This window comes from Suncus etruscus, chromosome 6, assembly GCF_024139225.1.
Source record: "Suncus etruscus isolate mSunEtr1 chromosome 6, mSunEtr1.pri.cur, whole genome shotgun sequence".
NCBI classification, from domain to species: Eukaryota; Metazoa; Chordata; class Mammalia; order Eulipotyphla; family Soricidae; genus Suncus; species Suncus etruscus.
The window spans coordinates 95,051,149-95,063,505 of NC_064853.1; the positions used below are offsets into that span (position 1 = coordinate 95,051,149).

Below are 12,357 nucleotides of genomic sequence, written 5' to 3' on the forward strand. Positions count from 1 at the left end.
TCAATATCTATTTACCCATTCTGGGCTGACAGAAAATATTTTCACTTTCGTAAATGCTTTCTCATCATAGGACTGGGAGAGAGTTTCATTTCTTAGCCCTAGGGTTGCAACTGATTGGTCGGTCTCCTTTTTCAGGTTTCTAGTCTTCTCTCCTCCCAGAAGTTAATCACCCATTCAGTCGCTGAGTGTCTGGCCCTTTAAAAAGGGGCTTGGTAAAGAGGGGGCGGAGCGCTCCGGAGAAAAGCGGAAGCACGAAGCCCCAAGGTTGCTACTGCGCGTGCGTGAGACGGGCGGGTCGGGTCACGTGGGCCTAGGGTCCTGGGCTGGAATGGCTGCAAGCTCAGGTAACTAACCTTATCCCAAGAGCGGGCCAGCAGGATGGGGAGTGGAGTGAGGGGCTGTACCTATGGGGAACTCGCCTCGGCTCTTTCCCCTCGCGAGACAGCTTGCGGCCTCGGGGTGTCTGACGAGCTGTTCCAAACCGACTCAGCTTGGGGGGCCCCAGGGCAGGGCGGGTGCACTGGGCAGAGGGGCGTGCCCTGCACTGGGCCGGGCCCTGGCTCAGGCAGTTTCCACCTGCTGCTTTCCACTGTTTGTTGAGGGACAGACAGGTACTCTGGTTCTGCTTGGCTGTGAGACTAGAAAGGAGTGATCTGTCACCATCCTCCCTCCCAAGAACCCTCAGTGGGACAGGTTTGCACCCCACCTTTCAAGCACCGAGGTGTAGGAGACAGGAGAGAGGCCAAGGTTTCACATTTAGGTGAAGTGTCCACCACCCAGACTTGGTGCGCGTCCTGCAGACTTCTGCAGACTTGCAGAAGTCGCTTAGCTTCAGGGAGAGGTTCACAGGGCCCTGGGGTGCCTTCACAGGTTCACCCCTTCCTTACTCTCCTTCTATGAGATTTGATGGGCAGGCCCCCTCATGTGTCCTCTGCATCTCCCACCCTCCACGACACTGCCCTCTTTATCCCACTCCCCCCCCCACCACCAAAAGATTAATAATAACAAACATGGATGTTACCTCCTGGCGCCAACTCTACTCCAGATGTCTGAGCTTGGGAGATAATTACATGTCAGATGTTTGTGTTTGAAGAAGTGTGTTTAAGGGAGATGCAAGATCTACACATGTTTGTGTAAGATGGGGGTTTGCTTATGGTGACATTTAAGCAGAGTTGAATATTGAAGCTTTTGACAGTGGCTGGATGGTTGTGAAGAATAAAGATACATGGAAAAATTCTAGGTGAGCTATTGGACTTTGCTTGTCAAAGAGGTTTAGTTCTTTTTTTCAGAGCACACAGAGAATGGTGGTAATTCCTTGTATGTAACTGGACCATTAACCACACATATATCTGTTTCCATCTCCCAGGATATGGGTATCTTGATGATCTTGAGTTGTTCTTTTCATAGGCATCTCAACCATTATGGCTCTGTTAGTTGTAGATGAGAAAAAGAAGTTAAAGCACTACTTAGAACTTAATAAAGTATCTTTAACTTTTGATCTGTTCGTAGTTTCTGTAGATTTTAGATAAAAATTTCTCTTGACCCACAGCTTGTATATATTTACAAGATCAAAGTACAAGTTTTAACTGAATCTTGAATTGCTATTGAATTATCTTCACTTGGTATAATAGCTCCTGTGTTACACAAACCAAGCTTAAGGGAAAATTTCCACCTTCAGTATCTACATATCGCAGGGAAGGATGTTTTATGGCCAGCTTGGATACAGGACTGTTACGTACTTTTATGTGTGGGCAGGTAGGGCAGTCGATAGAAGCACCAAAATGCAGGGAGTGGAGGAGGAATAATTTTCTGAAGCAAAGCTTTTGTAGATGTTGGAAGGATTTTATCATAATTTTTTTTCACAGCTAAAGGAAGAAGCTGTTGTTCTTTAATAGAAAAGAGTAAGATTGTGAGATAGGGAGGTGACTTAAAGGATTGCATATTTTGCTACGGGAGCCCCAGGTTTGCTTCTCTGCAATGAATGCTCCCTGAATATTGCCAGTTGTGTTTTCCTTACTGTGTGCTCACCAAAGAATAATGCTTGTGACTCCATCCTTCTTTACACCTAGCCAAGAGAAATGAGGGTGACAGTTAAATTAATTGGGAGTTTATTAAGATAGAAAGGTTTTTGTCTACTCAGCCTGGAATTTCTTTTTTTTTTTTTGTTTTGTTTTGTATTGTTTTGGGGCCACACCTGTTGATGCTCAGGGGTTGCTTCTGGCTCTGAACCCACAAATTACTCCTGGCAGTACTAGGGACTATATGGGATGCTGGGGATCAAAAAAATCAAGCACCCTACCCTGGCAGTACTATTGCTCCAACCTCTCAGCCTTGAATTTTTTTCTGGCCTTTACTTTTTAGAATGTGCTTATATTAAGTTGAATTAAGAAAGGAGAATGTATTTCAGCCTTCAAAGACTCAGGTGCTCTTTCAGTATCTCTAAGGTTGATTGTTTTACATTGGTAGGAAATTGTTAGAAGTTGAAAAATGATTTTTTCTCATTACTTTCTTTGATTATGTCATTTACATGTTGGTAGAGATATTTGCAGACTTTGTTCTTAAAATTGTCCTGTCTTTTGGGATAGATAATTTTGGTGGTTCTTTAGTGGAATTGATAGTGGATTGTCCCTCACAGTTTATAGTAGAACTAAGTTTCATTCATGAGTAGGTTGGTGTCAGACACTCTTTTAGCTTTTGTTTTTGTATTATACTGTCTTTTCACATCTTTAATCAAATTCCATCAATAACTTTAATTTCTAGGAACCAGAGAGATAGTACAGAGGTAGTGTGCCTGCCTTGCATGCGGCTGACTCAAATTCAATCCCCAGAACCCCATGTGGTCCCTTGAGTCTGTGAAGACTGATCCCTGAGCACTACCGAGTGTGGCCTAAATAAAAACAGACACAAAACAGAAGAAAAATATTATTATAGTTATAATGTATGGCATATTAGCTTTCTATAAAATATCTTTTTTGTTTCCAAATTATTGCCAATGAAATAAAAAATTAAACTCCATAGGCCCACAATGGTCCAAAAAATTAAACTCCATAGGCCCGCAGTGGTCCACAAGCTGCGGCTCGCTAGCTGAATGCGGCTCTTTACACTTTTTAATGTGGCTCTTCTGTGTGCCAGACCGCCGCTCCAGGACTCAGGACTCTGCTTCTTAGCACTGACAGAGGCTAGGAGCAGAGTCCTGACTCCTGGAGGGGCCGCCGGCACACAGAAGAGGCATTAAAAAGTGTAAAGAGCAGCATACAGCTTGCGGCTTGCCGACCACTGCCATAGAGTATTAGTGATAGTACAGTAGTATAGTACTGAGTGATAGTACAGTAGGTAGGACACTTGCTTTGGACTTGGTTGATCTGGGTGCAATCCTTGGTACCCTACCATAAGTTCTCAAGCCTGTCATAAGTGATCCCTGAGCACAGAACCAGAAGTAACCCCTGAGCACCACTGGGTATGGCCCCAAAACAAAAACAAAAATAATTAAACTGCATAATAGGTAAAGAACTTTATTAACCTTTGTTCCAAACTTTATTCCAAGACATCTTCAATTTAATTATCAGCAAGAATGCATTGTATATAAGCAAAAACTGAAAAGAGCTGCAATATCCAAGGAGCTTGAACTTTAAGATATTAGATCCTTGCACAACATTAAAAATAAAACTATAAAATAGCAGCTCCCAGTAATTCCTTCAAGTTTATTATTTCTCTTTGCTTCATTCTTGAAAACCTCATTGTTCATGAGATCTGGAACTTCATCATCATCTCTCTCAAGTAACTAGTGGTGCTTTTCCATCCCAGATTGTTTGGGCAGAGCTTCAGCCAGTCTACTTAAACAGACTGTCTGTACCAGGTTTTAGATGATGGGAAGCATTTTTGTTAGCTGCTTGGTCTCACTGTGGCTTTTTTGTTTTGTTTTGTTTTGTTTTTGGGTCACACCTGGCAGCACTCAGGGATTACTCCTGGCTCTACATTCAGAAATCGGCCCTGGCAGACAGGGGGAACCATATGGGATGCCGGGATTTGAACCACCGTCCTTCTGCATGAAAGGCAAACGCCTTAGCTCTATGCTATCTCTCTGACCCCTCACTGTGGCTTCTAATGATGAAAGTGTTTGCTATCAGGGATGCCTGAACTTTAGGGTTGGATCACTATTTCTTTTTATTTATTTATTTATTTATTTATTTATTTATTTATTTATTTATTTATTGGTCTTTGGGTCACACCTGGCGGCACTCAGGTTAGTTCTGGCTCTGTGCTCAGAAATCTCTCCTGGCAGGCATGGGGGACCATATGGGATGCCAGGATTCGAACCAATGTCAGTCTTGGATCAGCCGCTTGCAAGGCAAATGCCCTACCATTGTGCTATCTCTCCGGCCCCAGATCACTATTTCTTGGCTTGTGAACATACTCACCTTTTCAGTACCAGAGATAATTGTTTACCCCTAACTATTTTATATTATTTTTGCTTGGGCCACACCCAGATGTGTTCAGGTCTTGCTCCTGGCTCTGCGCTCAGGGATTACTTCTGGTGGGGTTCAGGGGACCATGTGTGCTGAGGATTGAACCTAGTCAATTGGATGCAAAATAAACATGCTGTATGGTGTCTCTAGACCTATCTATTAATTTTTTTAGAAGGACTTACGTTCTTTTTATCATCTGTTCTGTGAACCACCTGCTTATTTCTGTGAGTGTTTTTTTTTTCCCCACGATTGTATACTTGTGTGTACAGTTTGGTGAACTTTTCTTGGTTCATCATTTTTTTCATTTTGCTGGTGTAGAAATGGGCTGTGCTAGGACTAGGATTGTTCTGGGACACTAGGACTAGGAAACTAGGACTAGCTGTTCTGGGAGTCTTGGTGGACCAGCTGTGAGGTTATGGGCACACATGTAGGTATGCAAGATGGCAGCTAGAACTGCTCTTCATTTTTTCTTTTTTTCCTTTGACATGGGGAGGAGTGGGGCTGGGCTACACCCAATAGTGCTCAGGGCTTACTCCTGGCTCTGTGCTCTGAGATCAGTCCAGGTGGGGATTGGGGGTCAGATAGGTACCAGGAATTGAACTTGGGTTGGGCATATGTATGGCAAGTGCCCTACCCACTATACTATCATTCCAGCCCCACTTCCTAGTTGGTTGTAAGTGATCACTCCTCTCATTTAGACATATATAAGAAAAGAGGAGGAAACCAATATTTGGATTTTTTTCCCTCAGTGTCAGACTGCTGGGTTAGACAGTTCCCACTTGTGATGGGCCATAGTTTCCTATATACATATGTTCTTGAAAGATATGAGGAGGGTTGAGTAAGCAGTTCCTTCCTGTGTATGGGAGCAGAGCATCTAACACGAGACCTGTTTCTCAACTTATAATCAAAGTGGAGCTGGAGTCCCCTTGAAAAGAGTCCCTGTCAAGTGCTCTGAGAAAGAGTCATGTTACAAGCTGATGTACAGTGTTTCAGGTAGTCCTGTGCCTCCAGGTTCTGCTTCATGTGGGCATCTTGTGCAGCTTGTTATTACAAGCACATATGAATGGAATTGCTTATGTGTAAGGAATGCAATTTCTGAGGTTGACCAAAAGGGTAGTAGATACCCTTCTCCTTGTCTGTGTTCACTCTCTAGTGTTGAGTTACTATTCTTTGGAATGATGCACTGAGTCCCCATCTCCATGGGAATCAACTCATTTTTCCTTTTCATTGAAGATGAAGTTGAACTCCTATAAACTAAAAGGACATAAAGTACAGAACCCTTATTTTCATCTTGGCCTAAAGGCTAAACTAATGCAAAAGAACAGAAAATATCTGTATATATCTGAGCAAAATGGTCATTAAAAAGTAAGTGTTAAGGACTTGAAAATCTCAGAGATGCTAAGAATGAAGTCTGCCAGGAGAGCTTTTTGTGGTAGATGACTAACCATACCTTATTTTGAATGACCAGGACAGCTATCCTAGGCTTGAAGCCAGTGATGCAGTGTTTCTTGGCTTCTTATAGAGAGAGGAAGGGATGAGTGAATGGATTGGTGAGTTGATTAGGTACTATGTAATTAGGCACTGAGAATACAATGGGGGACAAGGCAGATCTGGTCTTTGTTCTCTTAGAATCTTCATTCCAGTTGAGGGAGGGGAATGGTTGGTTGTTCAGACACTGAAATCATGATTGCAGTATAATAAGGGTAATGAAAGAGGAGAACTATGTTGTAGGTGCATATTAATAGGAAGCCTAGCTTAGCTGAGCCGGACAAGAGGCTTTTGTGAGGAAGCAAAGTGGTGTGTGTGTGTGTGTGTGTGTGTGTGTGTGTGTGTGTGTGTGTGTGTGTGTGTGTGTGTGTAGTGGGGGGTTCGTTGGGGATCAAGCCACATCATCAACCTCAAGGAAGCAGTGTTCTAACTGCTCCTTGATGGAGGAATGAGACCAGCAGTAGTTGACAAGCCCTGATTACGTAAAGGAAAAACTCAATTATAATTTGGTTTCTCATGGCATAGATTCCTGTGTGTTGTGAGTCAAATATGTTCTCTGAAGCTTTGCAATTACGGGTAATAAAACTGATACGTCTCATTCACAACAGTGGTATTATTCCTGTCCTCTAATTCTTCTCTTAATTAGCACATCAATATTTCATGTCTATGTAGCTGTTCAAGTCACTGAATTTAATGAGGGGCCAGGGAGACAGCTTAAGTGGGAGAGCATCTTCTTCCATGTTCACAATCCTAGGTGTGTGCCTTGGTACCATATTGCCCCCTGAGTAATACCACCAGCAAAGTATCGCCAGGTGTGGCTCTGGTGACCACTTTGGGGAGTGGCCCCAAAATTTAAAAAGAAAAAGCCTTATGGAGTATACAGTTTCATTTTCTGTTATATAGATGGGGGAGAAAAGACATAGTCTTATGGTAGCCTAACTAAGGAGCCAATATGAGGACGTGCCTAGACACTATCCTAAAGAAAGGTGGACAAAGGGAATGAAGGAAGGACTGTGGACAGGAAAAGGAAAGGGCAGGGGAATGAGCATGAGCAGACAAGACAGGAATGTGGAAACATTCTTGTTTTTTGTTGTTGATGCTGGGTGTGTGTGTGTGTGTGTGTGTGTGTGTGTGTGTGCAGAAATCAAACCTGGGTTGGCCCTGTGCAAGGAAAGCATCTTATTCTCTGTATTATCTCTTCAGTTCCCTGGAAGCCATTCTTGAAGGAATTTGAATACAAAACAGAGAGATAATACTAGGGTTAAAGTTCTTACTTTGCATGAAGCCATCTGTGGCTCAGCAGATGTTCTCTGAACACCTCTGGTATCCAGAATTCAAAACAACAAAAACAAAATAATAAAACTATAAGTTTAGCTGTCATGTTTTAGATGTCTGGGTTTACAGGCTTAGAATTGGAATTTTATTGTGTAGTTACTGGGGAGTTGTGTGTGTTCATTTACCAAAAAAGATAGTATTATACTGAAGGATGTTAATTCTGTGTTTTATTTTTCTTTACAAAATAAACTATAAGATGACCAGGTAAAACAGTGAAATGGAAGAAGAGAAAAGCCTGGATTGAGAAGGCTAGATAGAGTTGGCTTGTGAAACATCATTTCCATGGTATAACCTCATGGTGTCTTCTGGGAATGTAATGCATTTATAAAAACCCTTAATTTCATTGTAATATGAAAAGCAACTCATGCAACACTTTGAGGATATAAAGAATGTAGTGAATTAACTAGAATCCACAACTGGAGCATAAATGGGAATGTTTGCCAGGGTCATTTTTTAAAATAAGGTGGGTGAAATAATTCATTAACCTAGCAGATATAGGTGGGTCCCATCCAGAAGTCTTATTTGGTTGGCCAATGTCATAATGGGGTCATTGCAGTTTATATGGTCTATTTTTATTTTAATGAACCTCAAATCTATTATTGGTTGGGAATAATGTCATGGGCTTATCTTGGGAACTATCAAGATGTCACATAAACTTAAATTGGGACTATTAAAATATTGATCAGTGCTCAGAAGAGAACAATTTACTGCGTAATCATAATTCTGTGACATACATTTCATGTCCAATTAATCTGATTTTTTTATGGAAAAGACTAAGAAATAATTGGTGTAACCTTTATTGTGTTGTTTGTAGGTACAGTCTGTGCTTGGCATCCCCATTAGAACTCTTAAGAGCACTAGATCACAGGATCTAGAGGAACTAGTTGTGCCTCAAGAGGAAATTGTTGATAGTTCATTGTCAGTCTTTGTACTGGGAAAAAAAATGTAAGTAGTATCTGAAGTTTCTATCAACATCAAGGGCACCTGTTATGTATCATATATTTAGCATTTCATCACCAGTTGCCTCTTGGAATGAGGAGTTTGCTCAATAAATATTTGGGCGAGTGACAAGGGAGGGGTTTGTATTTCAGAATATTGGAGGTGAAGCCAGCAACCCAATGTTTGCTAGCATTTTTAGATCATGTTGCTGCCTTAATGAATTACTACACAGTTAGAGGCTTAGAACATCACAACTCTTATTTTTCTCAGTTCTGTCACTGTAAGTCCAGCACTGATCCTAGGAGGCCAAGATCAAGCTGGATGGGGCCATGGCCCTGTTTGGAGGTTCAGGGCTCACCTCAGCTTCTTTGCCTTTGGCAGCTTGGAGACAGCCCTGAATTCCGGACCATTCTTCTATTTTCTAAGCCTGCAGCATGGCCCTTCTCCAAGTTTCTGGGGCCACTTTTTCTTTCATCCACACACTCACTCTTCTTCCTACATGCCCTCGGACTCACCCAGATGAACTAGGGTGATTCCTCACTCAAAACCTTAACTTAGGGGGCTGGAGTGATAGTACAGCGGGTACAGTGTTTGCCTTGCACACAGCCAATCGGGGTTTGATCCCCAGTGTCTTTTATGGCAACCTGAGCGCAGAACCAGGAGTATGCCCTGAGCGCCACCAAGTGTGGCTCTATACCAAATAAATAAAAATCAGAAAAATTAATTTTTCTGATTTCAGAGAGATATCTCAAAATGTATGGAGTTCATGCCTTGCATATGGGAGCCCCAGATTTGATTCCTGGCCCTGCACTGTCCCCTAAGTACTGCTGGATATGGCTCTAATGTTTTCTGAACACTGCTAGGACCTTCTCTGACAATAGTTTTCCTATTTATTATTTTGGAAAGATAGAAGTGAAGAATAATATATTTTGATTATTAAATATTTAGATAGATGCATTCTTTCCATTCTCTTTTAAAAATGAGTAAGATTATTAATAACAGTCCTTTAGAAACCATCAAATGTGAATTAAATTGTATATGTTTGCAAACATTCTTTGACTAATGGTAATCATTTTTGCTGAGTGGTACAAATAAAAGAGATCTCTATTAAGTAATTTGTCACGATCCTATTAAAAGCTAATATTGCTATTGCATGTAGCTTGTTGTAAAAGTAGTTGTACACCCGAGGTGAGGAGATCCTTTCAGATATGCTAGATACAGAGTTTCATTGACAATGTCTTTCAGAAATGTGTTTGATAGCTCATGTTCATAGTTCAGAGCCTTAAAAAATCTGTCTTCTGTAACGTGAAGAAATTGAGTCTGTATTTGGTAAGAACCCAAATGTACTAGCCAAAAAACTTGGTCTCAGCTCTCGCAACATTAGTCTTCTTGAATCTGTATATATCTCTTATGCACAGTAGATACTGATTTCTCAAAATATAATAGAAATTAAACATTAAGGGCTGGAGCAATAGCACAGTGGTAGAACATTTGCCTTGCATACAGCTAACCTCCAACAGAACCTCCAACAGAACCCAGTTCAATTCCGGGCCTCCCATATGGTCCCCTGAGCCTGCCAGGAGTGACTTCTGAACGCAGAGTCAGTAGTAACCCTCGAGCCCTGCCAGCTGTGATCCAAAAACAAAAACAAAAACAAAAAAAAGAAATTAAACATTAGAGGAAGTAAAACTAGTAGTACTAAAAGAAAGAGCCTTATTCTTCAAGACTGTAAAAAGAGCATGGATGTGCTATTGAATGACAAGGATAACTAATTCCCAGACCACTTAAAAACATTCATTCTTAGGCTCAGGATGTGGCTCAGTTGCAGAGTGTGAGACTTTGCATGTGTGAAACTGCTGGTTTTAATTACTAGCATTGTCCTCTTTTATCCCTTATTAGATAGATTTTTCTAAAAACTGGTTGTTAGATTATTTTTTTGTCCTCACTAGGCCTCAAGAATGAAATAAAGGGCTGGAGAGATAGTACAGTGGGTAAGGCTCTTGCCTTGTGTGAAGCCGACCCGGATTCAACCCCTGGCATCCCATGTGGTCCTATGTGCATATGTGTGAGTTCTGAGTGGAGAGCCAGTAGTAACCCCTAAGCATCGCCAGGTTTGACCCCCCAAGAGGAAAACAAGAGTGAAACAAGAATTCCCTGTGGACCTTCCTGTTAGTTGTTGGATTTGATGAAATATACCTTAGTCTAGAACAGGAATTCTTTTGTTTTGTTTTGTTTTTGGGCCATAGGAACTTTTAAATTTTTTCTATTTGCCACCTCTTTCATCTGAGATATTTTTACACAATCTTGGGTTTATAAAATGGATATGCAGATCAATTGCTGATAATAAATCACAAATTCATTTTAAAGCACTTATGACCCCCCATACTTAAAAGTGCAACCATACATGAGTTTGTGTCCCAGTTTTAAGAAGGTAGGTTGTAGAGAACAGAATAAATCTGTCTTCATTATCATTGTGTTGGTGGTATTGTTTATGGTCTTATAGTATTATTTATTTTAAACGGGAAGAACTAAGTGATTGTCTTTATTTTTTACAGCTTGTTCACTTGTAGCCTACTACTTTACAAAAAAATTAAAAAATAAATTTAGGCATTGGCTTAGAATTTTATTTCTAATTTTTTTAAAGTTTTCTAGAGAAGACATTTTTGTAAGTAAACCAAATCATTCTGCTATGACATCTCATTTTAAACTGTATTACTAGGGCTGGGGAAGACCCAGTGCCAGTTTGATCCTTAGTACCACACAGTCCCTAGAGTAGCCTCTTAGTATAGGCTTGAAGGTCTCCAAGAACCATTTGGTGTGGCCCAGGAGACCCCTCAACTCTGTAGGGGAGAACCTCACAGCACTGATTCTGGGGGTCTTCAATGAGCCAATCACTCAGTCCAGTTGTCTGAGAATCACCAGGAACAACCCCCTCTCCGCCATACCCCTGAGCACCATTTGGGAGACACTTCACCAAATAATATAATACAAAAACTAGAATATACATTTCCGCCAAATCCACATTTCTTTTTCTTTTTCTTTTTTTTTTGGGGGGGGTTCAGATCACACCCATTTGATGCTCAGGGGTTACTCCTGGCTAAGCACTCAGAAATTGCCCCTGGCATTGGGGGACCATATGGGACGCTGGGAGATTGAACCACGGTCCTTCCTTGGCTAGCGCTTGTAAGGCAGACACCTTACCTCTAGTGCCACCTCGCCGGCCCCTCTTTTTCTTCACTTTTTCAATTTTGAAGTGTCCATGCTTTTCTATGATTCTAGTCATTTGTAGAATTATTCTATCTTTCCTTAACCGAGCTGAACCCTTAGACTTGCTGTTCTATATTAATAATAAGCTCCCATTCTGTACCTTTCATGTCTACATTCACTGAGCTTAGAAATCTGTGGCCTCTGTACTTATCTCCATATCAGTAGCAAAACTTGCCTATGTGCTTTTGCTCAGGGGAACCCAGAAGCTGCACTGAGGTTTGGTAGTGTGAAGAAGGGGTTACTTGCGGCTTTGGTATTAATTTATCCTTGTTCACCTAGAGAATCTGCCTGGTGTCGAGTACCCTGACTGAGCTTAGCTCTAGTCCATGGTTATGACCATTCGTGAGACTGGTGGGTCACTTCCTAGACCCCTGACTTAGTCCTCCTTTGTGCGTTCATAGAAACTTGCTCCCATTTCTTACTGGTATTCTGGTATTGGTTACTTCTTGCTTCTAATCAGTGATTAAACAAAGAATGAGTGTCTGTAGAAGTCTGGCCAAATGAGTCTTTGTAATGTCCAATGGGGGAAATCTAAGTGATACACACTTTTTTTTCTTTTTTTGAAAAGAGATCAGATTGTCATCTAAGGACAAAAACCAAACAGAACGAAAGCTTGCTGGGATTAACTGAATACAGTTATTAAAAGTAAATATGGAAAGTGAATCAGACCATGAAAATTTGGATCAGAGCTTCGGTGCCAAGACTGCTGAAGAAGAACTGAATAAATCGTTCAATCTAGAAGCTTCACTTTCGAAATTCTCTTACATAGATCTGGACAAAGAACTGGAGTTCAAAAATGACCTGGTAAAAATTCAGCTTTAATCAAGTGATGATTCTTAATCAAGATGTTGGCTAGAGTGTA

The 12,357-nt window shown here is 41.2% G+C and overlaps 1 protein-coding gene across 1 annotated transcript in view; it reads left to right on the forward strand.

The window, feature by feature from the left end:
* The first annotated feature begins 299 nt into the window (after positions 1-299).
* Positions 300-12,357, forward strand: part of VPS8 (VPS8 subunit of CORVET complex) — a 272,714-nt gene continuing 260,656 nt past the window's right edge. Inside the window, exons 1-2 of the mRNA XM_049775814.1 lie at positions 300-344; positions 12,064-12,299. Of these exons, the coding sequence (XP_049631771.1) occupies positions 12,147-12,299 (153 nt within the window). The 5' untranslated portion in view covers positions 300-344; positions 12,064-12,146. The remainder of the gene's footprint in view (positions 345-12,063; positions 12,300-12,357) is intronic.